The sequence below is a fragment of the Myotis myotis genome, unplaced genomic scaffold (genome assembly GCF_014108235.1).
Source record: "Myotis myotis isolate mMyoMyo1 unplaced genomic scaffold, mMyoMyo1.p scaffold_m19_p_2, whole genome shotgun sequence".
NCBI lineage: Eukaryota > Metazoa > Chordata > Mammalia > Chiroptera > Vespertilionidae > Myotis > Myotis myotis.
The window spans coordinates 70,811,763-70,837,095 of NW_023416324.1; the positions used below are offsets into that span (position 1 = coordinate 70,811,763).

The 25,333-nt window shown below is 44.4% G+C and overlaps 1 protein-coding gene across 5 annotated transcripts in view; it reads left to right on the forward strand.

The window, feature by feature from the left end:
* Nucleotides 1-599: 599 nt before the first annotated feature.
* MTF2 (metal response element binding transcription factor 2) overlaps nt 600-25,333 on the forward strand; it is an 81,717-nt gene continuing 56,983 nt past the window's right edge. For 4 of the 5 annotated variants that reach the window (XR_004973923.1, XM_036348338.1, XM_036348340.1 and 1 more), the window contains exons 1-2: nt 600-871; nt 21,965-22,050. Coding sequence is in view for 4 of the 5 variants with exons in the window: in XM_036348338.1 (XP_036204231.1) it covers nt 21,986-22,050 (65 nt within the window). In the remaining variant the exon portion in view is untranslated. The remainder of the gene's footprint in view (nt 872-21,964; nt 22,051-25,333) is intronic. The other variant, XM_036348339.1, reaches the window with a different exon arrangement.

Genomic DNA, 25,333 nt, shown 5'->3' on the forward strand with positions numbered 1-25,333 from the left:
CTATTGGCAGGTCTGCCCTTGTAGGAAAAAGTTTGTATTCCTAAAATAAAGCACTTTGCACGGGATTATTCTCAGATTTCATTACAATTAGGAACGATTGCAAGGCAGATACACAGAAAAACCTTTCATCGTCAGTGGGGGAAAAAAAAAAGTCCAAAAATCTATACAAGCAGCTCCCGATCAGAAAGGAATCTGGGGCTGGTCCATCACCGCTGAATACATTTAATTGGGACATCCCGGGTCTTCCGCCGGCTGAAGGAAATTCCAGCAGCAGACTTCAGGATGAGGACAAGAAGAAACGTAAAGTTTTCTCCCCGGAAAGGAAGCCGGCACGGCAAGGTGCAGCGAGCAATGTATACGGGACACGACGCTTTCCTCTACGGAAGGCGCCGCAGGAGCACCGCCGGCGGCCGGGAGCGCAGCACTCACTATTGTGCGAACGCCGGCGGCGGAAGGACTCAGTCCACCGCAACGTTAAAGAGTCCCTCTTTGTTCGGCGTCGGCCGCAGACGCAGGGCGCGGTGTCCCTCCGCGCTCGCCGCGCAGTCCCCGCCCCCGCGCGGCCCTGCCGGGCTGCCATTCGGCCGCGGAGGCGCTGCGCGCTCCCAGAATGCATCGGCAGTCCGCGGGAAACCAAAATGGCGAAGGGCTGTAGCGAAGCTGGCTGTGTTTAAGGCCGGTGTGGGAACGCTCGCGCTGACCCCCGTCGCTCGTCCTCAGGACCGTGGTTTGTGCGTGTTGTCTGTGCGGGGTGCCCGTCGGGGAGGGTGCCCGGCCAGCGCTCGGACTCGCAGGGGAAGCGCCCACGGGGACGTGCTTGGTTGTTTTTTCCTGTATGAAGCGGTTGGCACCACTGAAGTGACCGAATGAGGTGAGAGACCTGGGGCCGGGGGGCAGCGGGCTCTTCCGGAGGAGAAGGGCGGCGGGGGAGGAGGGAGAGAAGAAAGGAAGCAAGTCGAAAAGGGAAAGATGGAGGATCGAGGTGGGGGTGGCGGCTGCAGCCCGGGGCTGGGGGTGCTTGGCGTTCGCGTTGTATGTGATGAAAAGAATGGATGGGAAGGAGCAGTCCGCTGGGTGCTGGAGAACAGAGAGGCTCTGGGAGGGAGCTGGGCGTTGGGGAAGTCGGTTGGGGGAACTGGATGAAACGTTGAGGCGGGGAAGCAGTGTGTGGAGGGGCAGGAAGGAACCTGGGGGCAGCAGGCGGTTGGAGGGGCAGGATGAACCTGGGGGTGAAGGGGAGGGGAACCGGGGGGAGGAGCCGTGGGGAAATCGGGGCCGAGGGGGACGTGGGGTGCTCAGGGGAGGGGCTGCCTGGGCCGGGCGGGTGCGGGGAGTGCATGGAATTGGAGGAAGGGGGTGCAGTGGAAGGGCAGGGTGGATGCGGGGGTACGGGGAGCACTGAGCGGAGCCCGGGAGCAGACCCCGAGAGCTCCGAGGGGCAGAGGTGCAAGTCTGGGGTGGGGAGGAGGCACCTCGCGCTGGGAGCGCACCAGCAGTCGGAGGCAGTTGTTCAGTGTCATTCAGTCCACCTCAGATCCCTGCTCGGGATGCCGATTTGTATTAATTGATTGATTAATTTTTTTTTACAACTGAGGTCGTGATGGTTTGAGCTGGGATTGGGACTAATTCGCCGAGATTTCTTAACGTATCGTGGCAGTGCCAGAACTCTGAACTCTGTGTTTTACAACCTGGCGTCCTTGGTGGCTAGAGTTTTTGTTCTGGAAGCAACTCGAGGGGGACAGATGGGTTTATCGGGGTGATTTTGACGAACGGGGAGGGTTCGTGAACAATGGGGAAAAAAGGATATGGGATGTTATTCTGTTCTTGAAAGCCTGTAACTTCAGTTAAAGGTAGACCCTGTTTACTAATTCAGATGTGGAAACCTAGGTGGGTCTGTGTGTAACGTAAGAAAGTGTATGTGAGGTCAGTACATAACTAGAAATATGTAAATAGTGCCTGATTTAATTTGTCTCCAGATGCTCCGGTAGTAGTAACTTTCTCCTTCAGATTGATTCCAGGTGACCCTCCTTTATACCTTGCCTGCAGGCTGGTTTCAATTTCCATGTTTTCATTCTCTCTCTCTCATTCCTTTTTTGGCAGTGGATTACAAAGACAGTGAATTTAAAGGTATTTAATGTGGCCAAAGCAAATACTTAGATCCTTAAGTGACCTTTTTAAAGGTTTGAAATGCTTTAATTGGAGCCATTTTGAGTTAAAGTTTCAGGTGCCCAGTAGTTTTGGCAAGGAAAGAGTTGATTTTAAGTGTCTTAACATAGAGCATCCTATTGTTGATATTTAGAGTGTTATTCACACTGCAAGCATTTACAGTGATAGCTTGAGAGGGGATACAAGGCGACATTTTTTTGTTGTTTTTAGGTTCCTTAATTTAAAAAAATGTATAATTCACATTTTCAATTTGCGCACCTTCAGTTTCTTTTAAGGTACTAAAAATATTCTAAAATATTTGAATTTAGAGTGCACCTGTTTCCTGATACTGCATATCATGTTAATGGGCATTAACGGAAATCTATACCTATTAGGATGAAAGCACACACAATTTCAGAACTAGAAGTGCAGAAATGAACTTTTTTTTTCTGATGAAACAAAATATATTTAATAATCCTTTAAAATGTGCCTGTTGCCTCAGAGCTCAGTTTGGAAAGGGATTTTATTCTGTATATTTACTGTGGGTGCTTTGATGTCATGGTTTATAAATGTACCTTTTTATTAGACCCTTGACTGAAAGGATAATTTGTTCAACTTATATTTCATCATAATCTTTACATCTGACTTTAGGAAACTGGCAGTATAGTAATAATCTATTTTAACATATGGGAAATATGCCTCTGAGGAGTTGCCATTGCCAACATCTGTAGCTTGGTGGTTCTGAAAGTAAAATTTGCTGTTTTATTTAGTCTAAACTTCCACAAATGCTATTCATTGTTTGATATTTTTATGCTTTGTTTCTACTGTTTTCCAGGACTTATTTATTGATACAGTGCAATAACCCCAAATTGGAATGTGGAAGTTTCCCTGTGGGTATTTTTATGTATTAGGAGTACTCTCCAGTAGAACTTTCTGCACTGATTGATCTTTATTTGCTTTACCTATTATGGTAGCCAGTAGCCACTTGTGGATGTTGAACACTAGAAACAATTTATAATTTAGTTTAATTAACTATTAGGTGAGGTTGAAAACTTTATTTGTTTATTTATTTATTTTAATCCTCATCTGAGGTCATGGTTAAAGAGAAGAAAGGAGAGAGAGAGAAACATCAATTAGTTGCCTTCGGTACATGCCCTGGCCAGGGATTGAACCCTCAACCTAGGCGTGTGCCCCAACCAGGAATCAAACCTGCAACCCTTTGGAGCACAGGATAGCACTCCAACCAACTGAGCCACTCGGCCAGGGCTGAGAACTGATTTTATAATTTAAGTAAAACTAAAATTTGAGTCTGACCAGTGTGGCTCAGTGGTTGAGTGTTGACTATGAACCAGGAGGTCACAGTTCGATTCCCAGTCAGGGCACATGCTCGGGTTGTGGGCTCGATCTCCAGGAGGGAGACAATCGATCAATGATTCTCATCATAGATGCTTCTCTCTCTCTCCCTCTCCCTTCCTCTGAAAATTATTAAAAACGTATTTAAAAACAACACTAAAATTTGAATGGTCATAAGTAGCTAGTGGCTGCTGTATTGGACAGTACAATATTAAGGGTTATTGCACCCATTGATTAGGAATTATCACATCCATTAACCATGGAAACCCAGGAACCCAAGGGTAAAGAAATATCTTGTAAGGAGGTTGAAATTCTCTTTGTACATTTTTAAGATAAAGTCTTTTTCATTTTTGCCACACATCATATCTTTTGTCATATATCAGTTTTCATATAACATTACAAAAGAATAATGAAAATAGCAACTTCTCTGGTCTTTTTAAGAGATGTAAGATTCTGTTTCTTTTGTTGAAAAGCAGCAAAAATGGATGTTAGGAAAGTTTATATTTAAAAATTTTACTTTGTTATTTTGACACATAAGTTAACTTTTTGAAAATTTCAAACATATACAAAGAAAACACAAATAGTATAACGACCTTTTTTGTGCCCAGGCTTATTTCATCAATACCTCTACTCCTCCATTTCACTCCGTGTTTTCTATTTTAAAGTTTTTCTAAGGTAAAATTTACACATACTGAAATGCACAAATCTTTTTTAAAAATATATTTTGATTTCAGAGAGGAAGGGAAAGGGAGAGATAGAAACATCAATGATGAGAGAGAATCATTGATTGGCTGCCTTCTGCACGCACCCCACTGGGGATCGAGCCTGCAACCTGGGTAAGTTCTCCTGACTGAAATTGAACCTGGAATCGAACTGTGACCTCCTGGTTCATAGGTTGACACTCAGTCACTGAGCCATGCTAGTTGGGTGAAATTCACAAATCCTGTACACTTTTAAAATAATAGCTTTAGTTAGATGTATTAGCACATACCATGTTTATATGTACACTAGAGGCCCAGGGCATGAATTCATGCGCTGGTGGGGTCCCTCAGCCTGGCCTGCGCCCTCTGCAATCCGGGACCCCTCAGGGGATGTCAAGCTGCCAGTTTCGGCCTGATCCTCGCAGGCTGCTGGAAGCGCTGCTGTGGAGGCGGGAGAGGCTCGCAGTGGTGCTCGCCAGCCATGAGCCTGGCCTCTGGTACCCAATGGTCAGCTGAGTGATGCAGCGCTCCCACTGTGGGAGCACACTGACCACCAGGGGGCAGCTCCTGCATTGAGCGTCTGCCCCCTGGTGGTCAGTGTGCATTATAACTACTGGCTGGTCATCTGGTCGCTTAGGCTTTTATATATATAGACTAGAGGCCTGGTGCACGACATTCGTGCGCTGGGGGTTGTGGGGGGGGGGTCCCTTCAGCCCGACCTGCCACCCTCTCCAATCTGAGAGCCCTCAGGGGAGCCCTCTCCAATCTGGGAGTTTCTGTCTGTCTTTACAATCATATGAGCGAATTGTCTGAGACCCCCAACTCAGTTTGGTTTGTTGCTCACAGAATAATAGAGCCATATTTTTTTCTTTGCTTCATTGGTGGAGATTTCCTGGAAGTTTAGGATATCTTCCCTTTAATGTTTCCTAGCAACTCTGATTTTACTTATGTCTCTCACCTTTGCTTTCCCTCTATCCCCTACTGCAACGGTAACTTGTTCCAGGCTCACTTTGCTCTAGTGCAGCGGTTCTCAACCTGTGGGTCGCGACTCCTTTGGGGGTTGAAGGACCCTTTCACAGGGGTCACCTAAGACCATCAGAAAACACATATATAATTACATATTGTTTTTGTGATTAATCACTATGCTTTACTTATGTTCAATTTCTAAAAATGAAATTGGGAGTCACCACAACATGAGGAACTGTATTAAAGGGTCGCATCATTAGGAAGGTTGAGAACCACTGCTCTAGTGTCTAGGACAGGGGTGGGCAACCTTTTTGTGAGTGCGTGCCAAAACCAGCAAAATCTCTGACTCAAAATTCTTCTGCGTGCCAACCCTAATTTTTTGAGAACATGTTACGCCTACTTGATATCGCTTAAGGTGTACGTATGTGAAGAACCTTGAAGAAATAATAAAATTCATTTGAGCGACAAAAAACACAATATATGATGAAGAAAAATACATTTATTTTTTATTTTTTAAATATATTTTATTGATTTTTTACAGAGAGGAAGGGAGAGGGATAGAGAGTTAGAAACATTGATGAGAGAGAAACATCGATCAGCTGCCTCCTGCACGCCCCCTACTGGGGATGCGCCTGCAACCAAGGTACATGCCCTTGACCGGAATCGAACCCAGGACCCTTGAGTCCGCAGGCTGATGTTCTATCCACTGAGCTACACCGGTCAGGGCTATTTTTTAATGTATACATGTACACTGATAGTCTGACAGAAAACTTTATAACTCCGTTTGATATTATCAGTGGGACTTTCGCTGCTGCATCACTGATGACAGAGATTTTACATCAGGTTTATATTTTGTGACCTTCAGAGATATGCACGAGCTACTACTTTCATCCGTCAGGCTACTCCTATTACGAGACTTAACAAAATTCATCACTGAGAACAAAGATTCCCAAGCGTATGTGGATGAAACCAAAACACTGGTCGGATCTAGGAAGGCAGGGAGAGTTAAGGCAGAGGCATAGAAATTGCTCTTCCCCTCTCTCGTCAATCCATGTCTATGGTCTTTAAGATAACTTGTCATGTAAAATTATTCATTTATCTAAGGTGCACCTACACTGAATTTATCTGAAAAATAAAAAAGTCGATATTAAGAAAAAAATTGTAAATGGACGATTATAAGAGAGGGTTTCGCGTGCCAGCAAAAATTACTGGCGTGCCATGTTTGACACGTGTGCCAGGGGTTGCCCACCCTTGGTCTAGGACAGCCGTGGGCAAACTACGGCCCGTGGGCCGGATCCGGCCCGTTTGAAATGAATAAAACTATTGAAATAAAAGACCGTACCCTTTTATGTAATGATGTTTACTTTGAATTTATATTAGTTCACACAAACACTCCATCCATGCTTTAGTTCCGGCCCTCCGGTCCAGTTTAAGAACCCATTGTGGCCCTCGAGTCAAAAAGTTTGCCCACCCCTGGTCTAGGAGATCCGTCTGCCACCAGAACTACAATTCCCAGCATTCCTGGTGCTCCCTGCACTCTGGGCTTCTGTTTCTGGTCCTGGGGCTGCCACCAAAACTACTATTCCCAGAATTCCTGGTGTTCCCTGTGATCTTGGTTTTCCCTTCCTGCTCTGTCTCCATCCCATGGCCTCCCACTCTGCCAAGTCCTCCAAGCCACCAACTCTCCCTCTCTGCTCTCTGTCTGGCGGCTTGGGGAGCCAAGTTCCCCAAGCCGCTCCACTCTCCTCTGGCTCTTCCGCTCTGCTCTCCACCTGGCACCTGTGTATGCAAACTAACCCACCATCTTTGTCGGGTTAATTTGCATACTCCTGATTGGCCGGTGAGCGTAGCAGAGGGACGGTCAATTTACATGTTTCCCTTTTATTATATAGGATAATTCATATGTATATTACATTCTAAGCTACAATTGAGTGAAAAAATTTTAATGTATTCACAGAGTTGTGCAACCATCACCATTATCTAACTAAAGAACATTTTCATTACCCTAAAGTTAAAATCTGTATCTACTATCAGTCATTCTTTATTCGCCCCTTTCCTAATACTTATGGCAACCACTAATCTGTTTTCTGTGTAATAAATTATTTTCTGTGTTTATATTTTGCCTAATCTGAACATTTCATATAAGTGGGATAATACAATTTTTGGCCTTTTGTGACTGGCTTTTTTCACTTAGCATAGTGTTTTAAGGTACATCCATGTTGTAATATGTATTTGTACTTTATTTCTGTTTATGGCCAAAATATATTTCATACTGCATTTTGTTACTCATTAGTTGATTGACATTTGGGTTGTTTTTACTTTTTGGCTATAATAAATAATGCTATGAACATTTGTGTACAGGGTTTGTGTGAACATGTGTTTCCATTTCTCTTGGGTACTATTAGATGTTTTATAAAATTGCATTTAGGTGTGGTGAGATACAGAATTCTCCTTTCAGGGATGTGTTTAAGTGGAGGCTAATGAACATGTTATTTAGAGATATTATAAGAAGCAGTTTTTTCACATTAGCTAGGAAGTAAATGACCTTCCAGGTACTTTCTAAAACTAAAATAAGATTTAGGTTATAATGAAAACAATGGGCACTTTTTCCATTAGGTTAATGATGAGAATTGTCAAGGGGATAGAATCCTTCCCAAAGTCGTTTCTCCTGAGTGTCCTTTTCTTCCCTATTTTTCTCTAGATTTCAGTTCTTTTCCATTTTTGACAGTTATTTAAATCCATCACTTAGATTTTTCTTTTCCCAAAACAGGCTGAAGATATATGTTGTCATCTCAGTGTTATTGATGCTCATTAGAGAGGAATAAACAAAAGTGGTTATTTGCAAAGATCTAAGAAATTAAGAACATTTTTATAGTATTTCTAATGCAGTGGTTCGTAAACTTTTTGGTTTCAGGACCAGAATACACTCTTAATTATTGAATACCACAAGAAGTTTTATGTGGGTTATCTCTATCAATATTTACTGTATTAGAAATTAAAATAGAAACTTAAAATAGAAAGAGTACATATGTGTATATACCATAAGTCTTCAGAGTGAAATCATCACATGTTTAGCCTCAGAATGCCACTCTACACTTTTGGGAGAGTGAGAGTGAAAAAGGTAAATAATGTCTTAGTATTAGTGTGGTCTAGGAACCATACTCAGGACCTGCTAATCTAGTCTACTGTTTCTTTGGGGAGTTACAGTTATTTCATGCATTGCAGCATAGTTACAATTCCTGGCTTTTTTTTAAGCATTTTTTTTTAAATTGGCCTCTTCATAGAACAAATTTGAAGGGTGTGTCCTAATTTACTGTATCAGACATAAACTGCTTCTACTTGCTATCTTCAAGTCTACCAATTTAACTATTAATGCACCCTTCCTCACATCAGAAGAAATGTACTTTCTCTGATTCAAGGCTAGTCTTTCCCTTATATTTAAGAATCTATTTCTTTGATTGTGTTTTCAGTTACCTTTTGATACTTTCCTTTCATATTAGAAATATGGTCAAGACTTTTCCTATTTAAAAACACAGCAAAAGCCATTTATTTATCTTACCTTATATCATCGAGATGTATGTAGACGAGCACCTTGAAAAAAGTTTCAACTCCTTCAGCTCCCATTTAAAGTATTATTAATACAAACATTTTTCTATACATACAATCATAGAAAATTTAAATTAAAATCTTCATATCACCCAGACAACATGGATGGACTTTGAGGACATTATGATTAAGAGAAATAAGTCAGACAAAGAAAGACATACACTGTATGATTTTACTTTCATGTGGAATCAAAAACAACAACCAAAAAACACCTGGGCTCATATATGCAGAAAATAGACTGGTGATTGCCAGAGTAGGGGGAGTGGTGACAGTGCTGACAAAATGGTTGAAGGGGGTCAAAAAGTACAAACATCAGTTATAAAATAAACTAGAGGCCCGGTGCACAAAAATTTGTGCGCTCGGGGGAAGAGGGGGTCCCTCAGACCGGCCTGTGCCCTCTTGCAGTCTAGGACCCCTCGGGAGATAACGACCTGCTGGCTTAGGCCTGCTCCCGGGTGGCAGAGGGCAGGCCCAATCCCTAGGTGCAGCCCCTGGTCGGGCTCAGAGCAGGGCCGATTGAGGAGTTGGGGTGCCGCCCCCTGTCATGCACAGAGCAGGGCGGATCGGGAGGTTGCGATGCCACCCTCAGTCACGCTCAGGGTAGGGACGATTGGGGGGTTGGGGCACTGCCCCCGTCACACTCAAGGCAGGGTTGATGGGGAGGTTGCGGCGCCACCCCCTGTCACGCACAGAGCAGGGCCCATCAGGGGGGTTGGGGCTCCATACCCTGTCATGCACAGAGCAGGGTCAATCAGGGGGTTGGGGAGCTCCCCCTGTCATGCACAGAGCAGGGCCAATCAGGGGGTTGAGGAGCTCCCCCCTGTCACTCACAGAGTAGTGCCGATAGGGGAGTTGGGGCACCGCCCCCTGTCACACTCAGGGCAGGGCGGATCAGGGGGTTGGGGCGCCGCCCTCTATCACCCACAGAGCAGGGCCGATCAGGGGTTTGGGGCGCCGCCACTGTCACACTCAGGGCATGGCAGATGGGGAGGTTATGACTCTACCCCATCACACACAGAGCAGGGCCCATGGGGGGCGGGGGGGTTGGGGCGCTGCCCTCTATCACCCACAGAGCAGGGCCGATCAAGTGGTTGGGGCGCCGCCACTCTCACACTCAGGGCAGGGCCAATGGGGAGGTTATGGCTCTACCCCGTCACACACATAGCAGGGCCCGTAGGGGGCGGGGGGTTTGGGGCCCCACATCCTGTCACACACAGAGCCGCAGGGCGATCAGGGGGTTTGGGCGCTGCCCCCTGTCACGCTGATCCCGGTGCCGGGAGGCATATTACCCTTTTACTATATAGGATAGAGGCCTGGTGCACGGGTGGGGGCCAGCTGGTTTGCCCTGAAGGGTGTCCTGGATCAGGGTGGGGGTCCCCACTGGGGTGCCTGGCCAGCCTGGATGAGGGGATGATGGCTGTTTGCAGCTGGTCACACACCCTTCAGGGTGGGGGTCCCCACTGGGGTGCCTGGCCAGTCCGGGTGAGGGGATGATGGCTGTTTGCAGCTGGTCATACACCCTTCAGGGTGGGGGTCCCCTCAGGGGTGCCTGGCCAGTCTGGCTGAGGGGCTGAGGGCTGTTTTCAGGCTGGGACTGAAGCTCCCAACCGCTCCTTTTTTTCTTTTTTATTCTGGGCCGGCTTTAGCTCTGAGGCCTCGGCTGCTGAAAACAGGTTTCTGGCCTTTGTTTACCGTCTGTATTTAATACATTGTTGCGGTCCGGCTGGTTGAAGCCCTGCTGAGTAAAGCAGGTTTCTGGGGTTTTTTTTAGCTTCCATATTTGCAACGTAGTTGCTTAGAGTTCAGCTGAGAGGCCAGGCAAGTCAGGCGGGGAACGTTGGAGTTCTCCATCACTGAAGCAAGCAAGCCTCCCTGTTCGCATCAGCTGCCTGGCTGCCGGCTGCCATCTTGGCTGCCAGTTAATTTGCATATCTCAGCCCTACTCTGTGAGTGACAGGGGGATTAGCCAATGGGAAGGGTAGCGGTCGTACAGCAATTACCATGTTTCTCTTTCATTAGTGTAGATTGTCGTGTAGATGTAACATATAGCGTGGTGACTATCCTGTTACAGCATGATGCCCTAACGCTGTAACGAGTGATCACCAGGAGGCTGCGTGTGTAGTGCGCTTGAACGTGGGTGGGTGGGGGCTTGATGCTGCGTGCTTGGTGCAGAGGCGGGGTCCCGCAGCTCCAGCCTACCTCTTTGGGGCAATCCATCGAGAAGCCCCTATGGGTGGGTGGGGCCTACATCTTTGGGACAATCGATTGCGTGGCTCCTGCACTGTGAGAGGGCACAGACCAAGCTGGGGGGGACTTCCCTTCTAGTGCACAAATTTTGTGCACCGGGCCTCTAGTAGTTAATAATGCTGTCTTACATATTTAAAAGTTACTAAGAGTAAATCTTAAAAGTTCTCATCACAAGAAATAAATTTGTAGCTGGTGATAGAGGTTAGCATGATTTATTAGTCCTGGGCTGTGTTGCTAAGTGGTTAGACTGTTGGCCCATTCACAGAAGAGTCAAGGGTTAGATTCCCGGTCAAGGGAATATACCTGGGTTGCAGGTTCCATCATGCCCTGATCAGGGCTTGTGCAGATGCAACCAGTCAATGTGCCTCTACATTGATCTTTTTCTTTCCTTCCTCCCTCCCTCCCACTCTTAAAAAGGCAATGTAAAAAATATCCCTGGATGAGGATTAAAAGCCACAACAACAACAACAACAAAAACACACCAAGATTTATTATGGTGATGTTTATGTAATACTAGAGGCCCGGTACATGAAATTTGTGCACGGGTGTGGTTCCTAGGCCTGGCCAGCGATTGAAGCACAAGTGTCTGGTGTGGAAGGGCAGGTCCCAGCTGACCTCTAGGCCCCCAGGTCCCTGCGCACCCCCCTCCACCTGAGTCACAGCACATGATCCCCATGTGGAGATGCGATGAGCATGGCTGGACGCCAGGGGCTGGGGTGCATCGTGGGCTTCTGGTCCACCCAGCGATGCCGCATGGAAGCCAGGCAGGTAGCGCGCGATCTCCCGGCCGACCTCGCAGATCGGCTCCTGCGTGAACCGACAGCGAGCATGACCAGCCCCTGCAGGCCTAGCGGCTGCGGTCCAGCTCACCCGGAAGAGGCCGTGCATTTGTGGAGTGGGTTCCTTGCGGGCGCCTTGTACCTGAGCGCAGGGGCTTGCCCAGTGTGCGAACCCTGGTGTCCCAGTGGAGAGTATCAGGGGGAGTGAGAGCAAGCTTGGCAGATACCCCGCATTCTCACTGCACTTCCGTCTCCATCACCCCGCCCCCAGGTAGCTGGCAAGAGGTTGCAGCCCTCCACCTGGGCGCCGTGTCGCCGATGCCTGCCATGTTCTATGCCGCTCCCTGGTGGTCAGTGCATGTCATAGCGAGTGGTCGGACTTCCGGTTGAACTCCTGGATGAGGGGACAATTTGCATATTAGGCTTTTATTATATAGGATATTTATTGATTTCAGAGAGGAAGGGAGAGGGAGAGAGATAAAAACATGAATGATGAGAGAAAATCATTTCTTGGCTGCCTCCTGCATGCCCCCTACTGGGGATCGAGCCCACAACCCAGGCATGTGCCCTTGACTGGAGTCAACCTCTGGACCCTTCAGTGCATAGATGAATTTGCTTTGCAAAAGTTGAATTTGCTTAGCAAAAAGATTAATTTGCTTTTGAAAAGGTGAATTTGAAGTGGAAAAGATGAATTTGCTTTGCAAAAGGTGGATTTGTCTGATCGTATTTCAGCAGCATCAAAATGAGTTGCCCTTTCCAGAATCTTAGTAAATTCCAATATTGCTTCCTATTTTTTCACATTACTTCTGTGATGTTAGGTTATTATTACGGAGTATTTTTTTCTGCTAGTTGTAAACACTTAGTTGTAAACACTGTTTTTTTGGAACATAAGATTCTAGTTAATATTTTGATGTTGAAACAGTGGTTTCAAAATGTGTTCTTGTAACTCAAAGGGTTCTGCTTGATTCCTATGTCTGTCTCTTTCAGAAGGTAAGATAAAATAATCCTGTTGAAATGTGCTAGGACCAAGCATCCCTTATTTTGTGATTTATTAGAATGTAAACATAGAGCAGAGTTAAACACTGGTTTATAGGATAAATGCTCTTATTTTCCTTCAAGTAAGGTACTGATTATATTGTACACTTCTATGTATCTATATACTTACTAGAGGCCCAGTGCACAAAATTCGTGCAGTGTCTGGGAGGTCCCTCAGCCCAGCCTGAACCCTCTCGCAGTCCGGGACGGGGAGCGGGCCTAAGCTGGCAGTCGGACATCCCTCTTACAGTCCAGGATCCCTTGCTCCTTACTGTTCATCTGCTCGCTGCTCCTCACCCCTTGACTCGCTGCTCCTTCCTTAGTACTACTGTGGAGGCGGGAGAGGCTCCTGCCACCACTGCTGCACTCGCCAGCCATGAGCCTGGCTTCTGGCTGAGCGGCACTCTCCCTGTGGGAGTGCACTGACCACCAGGGGGCAGCTCCTGTGTTGAGCATCTGTTCCCTGGTAGTCATTGTGCATCATAGTGACCAGTCGTTCTGGTTGTTCTGCCGTAAGGGTCGCTTAGGCTTTTATTATATAGATATACAAATATAGACTCATTATGTACTACCCCTGAAACTAATGTAATGTTATATGTCATTTGTAGTTCAATTAAAGTATATTAAATAGCAAAAATAAATAAAAAGATGCTATAGAAATCTAGTTTTGGAAATCTAGATATGGAAAGATGTTCCTAATATATTTTTAAATTAAAAATAAGGCATGTTACAGAGCAGTATGCAAAGTTGACATTTTTATAAATAAAAATATACACATGGGAGCCCTCGGGGGATGTCCGACTGATGGCTTAGGCCCACTCCCACAGGAGAGGCCGCAGGAGAGGCCGAGGAACCCTACTGGTGCACAAATTTGTGCACTGGGCTTCTAGTATGCATATAAGTTCTTTGTTTGACACCCCCCCCCCCCCCCATTGCTTCTAAGAATCCTCAGTCTGTTGCATGCTATCATGTGTTTGGAATTATTTTTCAATTTATTTGGTTTATTAGATTCCACGTATAAGTGAGATTATATGCTATTTGTCTTTCTCTGACTCTTTCACTTAGCATAATACTCTTCAGGTCCCTCCATGCTGTCTCAAAGGGTAAGATATTCTTTTTTACTGCTGCATAGTATTCCATTGTGTAAATGTGAAAGAGACTCTTCTTTCTGACTGAGTTGTTTTGACAATCTCCAAAGATCAATCGACCATAAGGGTAAGGGTTTGATTCTGGATTCTCAGTTTAATTTCAACGATTTTTGTGTCCTTAATGTCTATATCATAACATCTTGATTACTGTTGCTTTGTATAAAATTTTGAAATGGAAAGTGTGAGTCCTCTGGTTTTGTTCTCTTTTTTTCTTTTCTTTTCAATATTTATTTAGCTATTACGGGTTTTCTTTTCTATATGAATTTTAGGATCAGTCTGTCAGTTTCTGCAGAAATGTCAGCTGGGATTTTGATAGATAATTGCATTGAGTCTGTAGCTCAATTTGGGAAATAGTGTCATCTTAATGTTAATATCCATGAACATGTCTTTCCAAACCTATAGGTCTTATTTAATTCCTTTCTCTGTTGTTATGTAGTTTTCATTATACAAGCCTTATGCCTTTTTGTTAAATTTATTCCTAAGTATTTTGTACTTTTTGATGCGATTGCAATTGGAAATTTTTTCTCAATTTCATTTTTAGATTGTTTATTGCTAGTGTATAGAAATACAATTAGTTTTTTCATATTAATCTTGAGACAATGAATGCATAGATAGGTATAACAACAAATCAGTGTTTTTCTCACTCAAATCAATAAGTGGAAAGGAAAGGAAAGGGAAGGGAAAGGGGAGGGAAAGGGAAGGGAAAGGAAAGGAGAAAAAAATGATAAAGTGAAATTATTTTTTAAAAATATTTTTTTATTGATTTCAGAGAGGAAGGGAGAGAGAGATAGAAACATCAATGATGAGAGAGAATCATTGATCGGCTGTCCCTGCAACCCGGGCATGTGCCCTTAACCGGAATTGAACCCAGGACCCTTCAGTCTGCAGGCCGATGCTCTATCCACTGAGCCAAACCAGCTAGGGCGATCAAGTGAAATCCTTAATGTGAGATCTCTCTATAATACTGAAGAACAACCATGTCCTCCTTAAAGAAGTGAATTAGATACATACTTTTGTGGATAGGTTTAGGGGGAAAGAGTGGGGAGGAAATTGAGGAATTTCATATTTGTAGCTTCTGTTTTTTCTGAACTATAACCCAACCTTGAGAGTGGAGTTGAATGCCCCAACAGAACTGCCATCAAGTTCCTCTGCCTGAAGGTGTGTACATAGCAGAAACGATTATAATATTTTAAAAAGTTTTCTTTGTGCATTAATTGCTTTCCATATATGTTTAGTTATAGCATCTAAGCTTTTTGAATGATATAGTCAGTTTTCTTTTTTCCTGAGGCCAGGAGACTAGGTTGTAATCATTAAACTTTCAGCTCTTTGAGGAGTGTCTGGCTTATGTACCAGTTTACTATTCCTAGGAGAGTTTTTTCTGTCTTGTTTTTGTTTTTTAAGAATTATAGTTTATAATATTAAGATGCTTTAATCATATAGAAACAAAAGAAACCTATTTTCATTGAGAAAAAGACAGCATCATTTCCTCTTGTCTCCTCACATTAGTTTAAGGTTCTTACATTTGATTTCAAAGAAGAAGGGAGAGGAAGAGAAACATTAATGATGAGAGAGAATCATGGATCGGCTAACTCCTGCACGCCTCCTACTGGGGATCAAGACCACAACCCAGGCCTGTGCCCTTGACTGGAATTGAGCCCGGGACCATTCAGTCTGCAGGCCTACGCTCTATCTACTGAGCCAAACTGGCTAGGTCTAAGGTTCTTTTTATGGGTACTTGAATCCCTCTATTCACAGTCTGTGATTTTTTTTTTTTTAATGTATTTCTATTGATTTCAGAGAGGGAGAGAGAGAGAGAAATATCAATGATGAGAGAGACTTATTGATTGGCTGCCTTCTGCACGCCCCACACTGGGTATGGAGCCCGCAACCTGGGCATGTCCCCTAACTGGGAATCGAACCCTGATCTTCTGCCATAGGTCAACACTGAGCCATGCCGGCTGGGCCACAGTCTGCGACTTTTTGATAGCAGTTTATGAATTCTCCATTAAATAGATGGAATCATAGTTTATGTAGTTCTAGTTAAGAGCACTTACCTAGTACTAAAAATACATTTATACTAAATTTCAAAACATTCACATAATATAGTTTTGGGTACTAATGACATTATCTCTTAATTATGAGTTAATATCAACAAATATATATTGGTTGTCCATCTTGAAGAAAATACTACACTTTGGTTCTATATGCTGCGGAGAATTAATTTATTTGTTGAACAAATGCTATTGATGATCTTCTATGGGACATATAGTTTAAGGTGCTAGAGATACATTGTTGAACAACATGAGTCATGTTCACTGCCCTTGTGGAGTATGTGTTATTTTTGGAGGAAGGACACACTAGCACAAAGACAAGTAAACACAGCATCTATGTAGCTTTTTGCTAAAATTGTTTAACCTAACGTTTAATCATGAGGAAACAATAAGACAAATTCAATATGTGTAGCATGCTAACAGGATAGCTGATTTAAAAAAATGCCTATAATAATAAAAGCATAATATGCTAATTAGACCAGACAGCCAAACCACCTTCCTGAAGTCCTTCTGGATGAAGGCAGGGTTGTGAGGGCTGAGCCCCTTGCACGAATTTCATGCTTCGGGCTCTAGTATATTTAATAAAAATATCTCCAAACAAGGACGATACAGCTGATATTGAAGGAGACAAAAGAGACATGACAAATGCAAAGTGTGAACCTTGACTGGATCCTAGATTTGGAAAACAGCTTTAAAGAACATTTTTGTATATAATTGGAGAATTTGGGCTGTACATCAGACAATAATATTAATGTTAAATTTGGTGGCTGTGATAATGGTCTCGTGGCTGCATAGGAGAAGGTTCATTGTTTTAAAGGGGTACATCTGATATGTATGGGTGAAATGTCATAATGTCTGCAACTTTCAAATGGATGAGCAAAAAAAAGTGTGGGGGAAGGGAGAAAGAAATGTGAAATATAGATAAATCTAGCTGAAGAGTATAGTGATTATTATTGATTATATTTGGCAATTTCCAAAAGAAAGAATTGGGGGAAAAGAATTATAGGTTATAATAAAGAACAAGAATTCTTTGATAGAGACTATTGTAGAGTACAACTACTTTAGTAGAATTACTTAGACGAATTAGCTATGCAAAGAATGGAGGAGTCGGGAGGGCAGTTTTTGTAGGAGGTACAATATGTATGAATGTCTTGACTGGGAAAGATCTTTGTTTTTGAAGATTGAAAGGAGGCCTGTATGGCTACATCTGGAGATGCAAAGATGTGACAGTCCTATGGAAGGAAAAAACTAACATGTGATACTTGTAGTATTTTCAGCCTAATAAATATCTTAATGTGCCAGTTTTGTTGGTGTTTGAACTATATATACAGTTGTGTGTGTGTGTGTGTGTGTGTGTGTGTGTGTGTGTGTCTTTTTTTTTTTTTTTTGGTATTTATCTGTAGAGCTTTGGAAAAAGTAAACTAGATACAGTTGTGTGTCCCTAAGCTTTTCATTGTGTCAAAATCAGGGATAGGCCCTAGCCAGTTTGGCTCAATGGATCGAGCGTTGGCTGTGGACCAAAGGGTCCTGGGGTTGATTCTGGTCAAGGGCATGTACCTTGGTTGCAAGCTCCTCCCCGGCCCAGGACCTGGTTAGGGCTCATACAGGAGGCAACCAATTGATGTGTTTCTCTCACATTGATGTTTCTCTCTGTCTTTCCTCTCTCTTCCACTCTCCCTAAAAATCAATGGAAAAATATTAACAACAACAGCAAAAAAAATCAGGATATACAGCTGTTTGTATCTCAGGAAACTAAGCAACCAAGTTGAACCATCTCTAGGAATACATTTCGTCATTAATAGAGTTAAATGTGTTTCATCGCTTAAACTTAGACTTATAAATGTGTTGTGGCTAAATGTTCTGTAGACAAGAAAAAATGCCAGTCAGTGACTTGATTTCACCACTTGTTAAGTCTGAAAATATTCTTTGTCTTCCCACTGTATTTTGTGACCAGTTCATAATTGGGATCCAAAATGACAAATATCTAGAATAATTTAGATTGTATCAGATAATGTGACCTATTAGAGTTTACCATATTAGGAGTCAAGAGTTTTGGAATTTTTTAGAGCAATTTTTAGAGCTATAAGGAAGTGATTTTACTTCTGAGTTACAGATTTTTTATTTGTTAGAGGAAATAATAGTCTCCCCTTCTATCCTATGACATTATTATTAGGAGAAAATGAGATATGAATGCTCTTGAGAAAGTTAAGCAGTATGTAGTAAGGTGAAGAGTTTTTTCAAGCCCTTTTAATCTATCTGCTCTACTACCCATGATCAGTTCATATGTTTCTTTTAGGAATTGGAACTGCTTAACTCTAGGACAGAGTTAATGGCTTGCAGCAAAGATACCTCAGGCCCTGGCTGGTTTGGCTCAGTGGATAGAGTGTTGGCTTGCCGACTGAAGGGTCCTGGGTTTGATTCTGATCAAGGATATATGCCTGGGTTGTGGGCTTGATCCCCAGTAGGGGGCGTGCATGACCTGCCCAGTTAGGAATTTATGATCAGACTAGAGGCCCAGTGCACAAAAATTTGTGCACTCGGGGGTAGGGAGTACCTCAGCCCGGCCTGTGCCCTCTCGCAGTCTGGGGCCCCTTGGGGGTGACCACTTGCTGATTTAGGCCTGCTCCCCGGGGGATTGGGCCTAAGCTGGCAGTCAGACATCCCTCTGGCAGCCTGGACGCCCTCGGAGGATGCCCACTTGCCAGCGGGGCGCAGACCTAAGCTGCAGTCAGACATCCTTAGCACTGCTGAGGAGGCAGGAGAGGCTCCCACCACCACTGCTGTACTGGCAGCCATCAGCCTGGCTTGTGGCTGAGCAGAGCTCCCCCCTGTGAGAGCGCACTGACCACCAGAGGGCAGCTCCTGCATTGAGCATCTGCCCCCTGGTGGTCAGTGTGTGTCATAGTGACCAGTCACTCCCAGTCGTTCTGCTGTTAGGGTCAGTTTGCATATAACCCTTTTACTATATAGGATAGAGGCCTGGTGCACGGGTGGGGGCCGGCTGGTTTGCCCTGAAGGGTGTCCTGGATCAGGGTAGGGGTCCCACTTGGGTGCCTGGCCAGCCTGGATGACGGGCTGATGGCTGTTTGCAGCTGGTCACACCCCCTTCAGGGTGGGGGTCCTGCTGGGGTGCCTGGCCAGCCTGGGTGAGGGGATGATGGCTGTTTGCAGCTGGTCACACCCCCTTCAGGGTGGGGGTCCACACTGGGGTGCCTGGCCAGTCTAGGTGAGGGTCTGAGGGCCGTTTTCAGGCTGGTGGGCGACTGAAGCTCCCTGCCTCTTTTATTTTATTTTTTTTATTCTGGGATTTATTTACCTTCTATAGCTGTCACTGGAGCTGAGAGCCGGCTCCAGCTCTGAGGCCGTGGCTGGCTGAAAGCAGGTATCTGGGTTTGTTTAGCTTCTATAATTGAAACATTGTTGCATCCGGAACTCAGAGCTGGGCCGCGGCAGGCGGGGAACCTTGTCTTCCTCCGTCACTGGAGCAAGCAAGACTCCTGCTCGCTTCAGCTGCGTGGCTGCCGGCTGCCATCTTTGTTGGCAGTTAATTTGCATATCCTGCTGATTAGCCAATCGGAAGCATAGTGGAGGTATGGTTAATTACCATGTTTGTCTATTATTAGATAGGATCGCCCTGTGAGGTTATTCTCCCTTCCTTTCTGAAATCAATAAAAAATATATGTTTTAAAAAAGATACCTCAGTTCTGTTATTTCTTCTTCCCTGGTCTTAGGGTCATATTCTGCAGGATTATAATGAAAATTCTGAAATTTTCATTCAGATCACATTTGCCTGAATTGTTAATGAGTTTCATTTATGTTATTGCAATCAATCTTAGCAATTCTGGACTTGAACATGAATGTATATATTTAACTTGAAGTTAACTATGGTTTTTATGTATATTATTAGCTTTGTTGGGTTTTGGTGTTTTAAATCTGTAGATACCTGTCTATTGCACCTGCAAGATAACTAATCATCTTACAACTAATATGTCATCAGGGATTTCCAAACTAATTATTAGTAGCTAGTATTAAATGTTATTGTGGAGACATTCTGTTTTCAGTTTACACAAATAGTTAAGATGACTGGATACTTAATAATTATATTTATACATGTTGTTTACAGTGTTTTAAAAGTTACGACTTACAGTTTTTTATAGTTTATAAAAATCTTTTTGTGCCCTAGCTGGATTGGCTCAGTGGATAGAGCATTGGCCTGCGGATTGAAAGGTCTTGGGTTCAATTCTGGTCAAGGGCACATGCCTGGGTTGTGGGCTCGGTTCCCAGGGGGAGGGGACATGCAGGAGGCCACCAATCAATGATTCTCTCTAATCATTGATGTTTCTGTATCTCTCTCCCTTTCCCTTCCTCTGAAATCAATAAAAAAATATTTAAAAACACCTTTTTGTGATTACATAAGTACTGTGTACATGTTGCAAAAGTCTAAACATACAGAAATGTTCAATCAAACTATTTTATTCTAAATTTTAGGGTACTTAAGCATATTTTCTGTAATTCTATGATAAGAGCGAAAGCTACATTTACTGTATACACCTCTGTCATTGCTTGACCTGTTAGACGGCTAAGTTAATTTTAATTCTGGAGGGCTCAGGCTAAACCTGAGGCTAGGGTAGCGAATTTGGTTCTACTTTTAGTTTCAATCTTGAAGTGAGGTGAAATTAGTTTTTTGGCTTTTTAATTCTACATTTAAATACACAAACAAATTTGGAGTCGTGTGTTGTAGAATATGTGCATTCGTAGGATAGTGATATTTGCTTGATAGATGGAGGATTCACTAATGTATGTCTGTCTTGGTAAGTATAGGTGTTCATTAATTTATTCAAGAGAGAAAAGTATCTACCTTCTGTCAGACACTGTGAAAAGTTTTAGATATCCTAGTGATGAGCAGAATATTTTCTTTCCTTTGTAACTTGAAATGCAAATTCCATTTGTTGACATTGAGTTATTTTAGGTCAAATTTCTAGAAAATTGGTTGATTCTGCTTAGATACCTGTGTATGAAAGTAAGAATAAATTTTTTAGAATATGAATATTTGTGGTTAGGTTATTTTTCCCCTAGTTCCAACAACTTCTCCATTCTTGTAACCAGTAGCTTGTATTAATGCTCAAATTATTCCCACTCTAAAGCCTTCTTTGACCTTTTTGAGGAGGTGTTTAGAAAGAGCAAGCTAAACTAAGCCTGTTAGTCTTCACTTATAAACCCCATGTGGTCTGGCATTTGAACCCAGTGGTCATAGGTGACTTTAGGATTGTTAATTTCAATAAACAATTTTTATTACTCATTTTACCTAACCTATTAGGTACATTCGATAGACTACTTCCTCCTTTTTCTTAGTTTTCTTTTTTTTAATGATACTCTTTCTGGGTTGTTTTTTTCTAAGAGGATTTTTTTCTCATCGTTCAAATGAGTTTTCCAAAGATTCCCAGATTTGACTTTCATGAACCATTAACTTTTTTTAGTGGGATAAAGGTAGTGTGCTGACATAGGCTTGCCACCTTTTTATTTTGGAAAGAAGAAGGTTATTAAAAATTGCCACTTATCACCCTTATTTTATAAAAGAAAAGATATTTTAACTCTAAGAATCTAAGGACATGCTCTCAAAATAGGAATTGCTTTTAAGTTGATTAATCTTAGTTAAAAATTCAATATTGCTCTTGCTTTTCTTTGTACTGGTCTGTGGACTTAATTACATTTGACAACCACTTCCTTAAAACAGGAGAGAGTGGGTAGTTCTTGCGGTCCAGTGTTAGGGAAAAACTATAAAGTATGTTTTAACATACTTTGAGGGCAAAAGCAGGTTTACAGTTATTTGTATGGAAAATAATACAATAATTAATAAATAATAATACAAAGATAAACTTTTGCATACTCACAACTCAACTGTAAACCTACTTTTGCTCCACCCTATATTAAAGGCTCCAAGGTAATCCTGTGAAATGAGAACTATTTTTCCAGAGGATGCCCTTTGGGAAACACTGCTATGGAAACTGATGTTACCAAGGTTTGTTTTCACTTTCATCATTTTCTGTCTTTTAAAAGTTAATTTTGAATATTTATCAAAAATGAAGTAGTTGTAAAATTATGAAACTTTTCACCAAAAGATACAGTGTCCTAGGAAGTCCTCATGCATTGTTGGTGGGAATGCAGATTGGTGAGCCACTATGGGAAGTTCCTCAAAAATTAAAAATGCAGCTGCCTTATGACTCAGCAATTTCTCTTCTGGGTATATATTCAAAGAAAACCAAAACACTAATTTGAAAGAATACATGCACCCCTATGTTCATGGCAGCATTATTTACAATAGCCAAGCTATAGAAGCAACCCAAGCACCAATCACTAGATCAGTGGATAATAAAAAAGCTGTGGTACATATATACAATGGAATATTACTCAGCCATAAAAAATGAAACCTTACAATTTTTGACAGCATGGATGGACCTAAAGGGTATTATGCTAGGTGAAATATGTCAGCCAGAGAAAGATAAATATAATATGATTTCACTTATCTGTGGAATCTAAAGAACACCATAAACCAAGAAACAACACCTAAACAAACTTGTAGATACAGAGAACAGACTGATGGTTGCCAGAGGGGAGAAGGGTTGGGGACTGGGTGAAAGAAGTGAAGGGACTGAGAATGGTAATCATGGGGATATAAAGTACAGCATAGGAAATAATAGTCAGTAATCCTATATAATAAAGATGTAATATGCAAATGGTCCTTACACCGTGAAGCGTAACGACTGACCACGTAACAACCGGATCACGGATCAGCAGGAGGGTGGGGCAGCAAGCTACAAGCGGGCGGCAGCTAACTACAGGACGTGGCAGGGCAGCAAGCTATGAGTGGGGGAGCCGGGGGGATGGAGGGAGCTACAGGAGGGTGGGGCAGCAAGCTACAAGCGGGCGGCGGCTAACTACAGGAGGGGGCAGGGCAGCAAGCTATGAGTGGGGGAGCCGGGGGGACAGAGGGAGCTACAGGAGGGTGGGGCAGCGGGTGGAGAGCTAGTGGAGGGCGGCAGCGAGTTACTGGTGAGCTACTGGCACACGGATTCATGTGCATCGCTACTAGTATTGTAATAGCTATGTATGGTGCCAGGTGGGTCCTGGAAATATTAGGGAAACTATTAAGTACTAGAGGCCTGGTGCACGAATTTGTGCACGGGTGGGGTCCCTCAGCCTGGCCAGCGATGGGGGCTGAACGGGGCCATCTCGCCCAGTCCCAATTGAGGCAATCGGGGCCGGCCGGGGGGAGGGACTGCGGGAGGTTGGCTGTGGGAGTGCACTGACCACCAGGGGGCAGTTCCTGCATTGAGCATCTGCCCCCTGGTGGTCAGTGCACCTCATAGCGACTGGTCGTTCAGTCAAGCAGTCATAATGGTCACTTAGGCTTTTATATATATATATATATATACCAGAGGCCCAGCTCACGAAATCGTGTGGGTAGGGTTCCTAGGGCCTAGCCTCCTGTGATCAGGGCCATCTTCTGCCTGTTCGCCAGTCCCCAGGCCAAACACTGCCTCCGCCACTAGGCTGTCAGGCCGTTGGGATCACCAGCTCATCCCTGGCTGCTCAGGGGCTCAGGCCTGCAGGAAAGCAGGCGCCAGTGACTTCACCTCCATGCGCGTGCGCTGGGCAGCGACTGATGGAGTGTGCTGCCCGCTGGGGGCCGCTCATGTGGGCGCCGCCACTGCCACTGGGGCTTGAGGTGCTACTAGAAGCTCTGGGGCATGCCTGTGACCTACCTGCCCTGGCATGCGCGGCCTCCAGTGGGCAGCGCATTCCATCAGTGGCCGGCCTGGCGCACATGCATGGAGGTGAAGTCGCTGGCACCCGCTTTCCCTCAGGCCTGAGCCCCTGAGCAGCTGGGGATGAACTGGTGATCCCAACGGCCTGATAGCCAGCCCGGTCCTCCCACACCCACCCTGATTCCCCCGTTCACCATGGCTGATCCATCGGAGCCTGTGGGCTGGGGGCAGGAACCAAGAGGTCAGCCATTCAGCCTGCTTGCCAGTCCTGCCCCGCCCCACTCGCGGGCCAGTGGGGGAGGGACTGAGAGTTCTAACCACTATGCTGTACACCTGAAGCTACAAAATAATATTGAATGTCAAAAAACAAACAAAACAACAGATTCAGTGTCTTGTCTGTTCCCTCCATTCTTCTTAAAGGCAACTACTCTTCACTCTTAGTTAATTTTTTGTTTTTCTTTTTTTATATATATTTTTATTGATTTCAGAGAGGAAGGAAGAGGGAGAGAGAGATAGAAACATCAATGATGAGAGTTGATTCGCTGCCTCCTGCATGCCCCACACTGTAGATTTAGCCCACAACTCAGGCATGTGCCTTAACAAGGAATCGAACTATGACCTCCTGGTACACAGGTCAGTACTCAAGCACTGAGCTACGCCTATTAGCTTTATTTCTTAATAAAACATTACTGTATCTTGATTCAGCAGTTTTAGATATTTTCTTCTATACTAGTAACGTTAGATGAGGAATTTCCCACATAGTCTCTTTTCCATTCTTTCAATATGCTCACACAAAACATTTCAAATCCCATGTCCTTTTATGATTATACTAGTGGCCCGGTGCACAAAAATTTGTGCAGTCGGGGGGCGGTCTCTCAGCCCGGTCGGTGCCCTCTCACAGTCTGGGACCCCTCAGGGGATGTCCACCTGCTGGCCAGCACAAACGGGGACATAGTATCAAGTCCCCCTGTGCCAGAAGACCCAGAGTCAAGTCCCCACCCATTTGCGTGTGCCCCCTGGACGCAGCATTCAGCCTCATGGAGGGGCTGACAGGCCCAGACACTGCGGCAGCAGTAGAGCGGTGAGGCTGCATCGGCCTGCTGGAGTGGGTGAGTTGTGCCTTGCTGCTCGGCCCTGCAGCCCTCAGCTGGGTCCAGAGGCCCAGACACTGCCGCCATCTGCCAGCCGGAGTGGGCGGGTCGTGCCTCGCTGCTTGGCCCCGTGGTCCCGGCCGGGTCCACAGGCCCGCACACTGCAGCGGCGAGGCTGCGTCAGCCTGCCGGAGTGGGCAGGTCATGCCTTCGTGCTCTCCCCCGTGGCCCCCGGCCGGGTCCACATGCCCAGACACTGCCGCGATCAGCCCGCCGGAGTGGTGACAGGCCTTGACACTTCAGCGGTGGGGCTGAGGGGACTGGGCGCCACCATCTTTGTGACAGAGTGACGGAGTGACAGTCACGGTTAATTTCCATACTACTCTTTTATTAGATAGGAAAAAATTTACATATAAGCCATATAGAATAGAAGAAAGTAATGTTG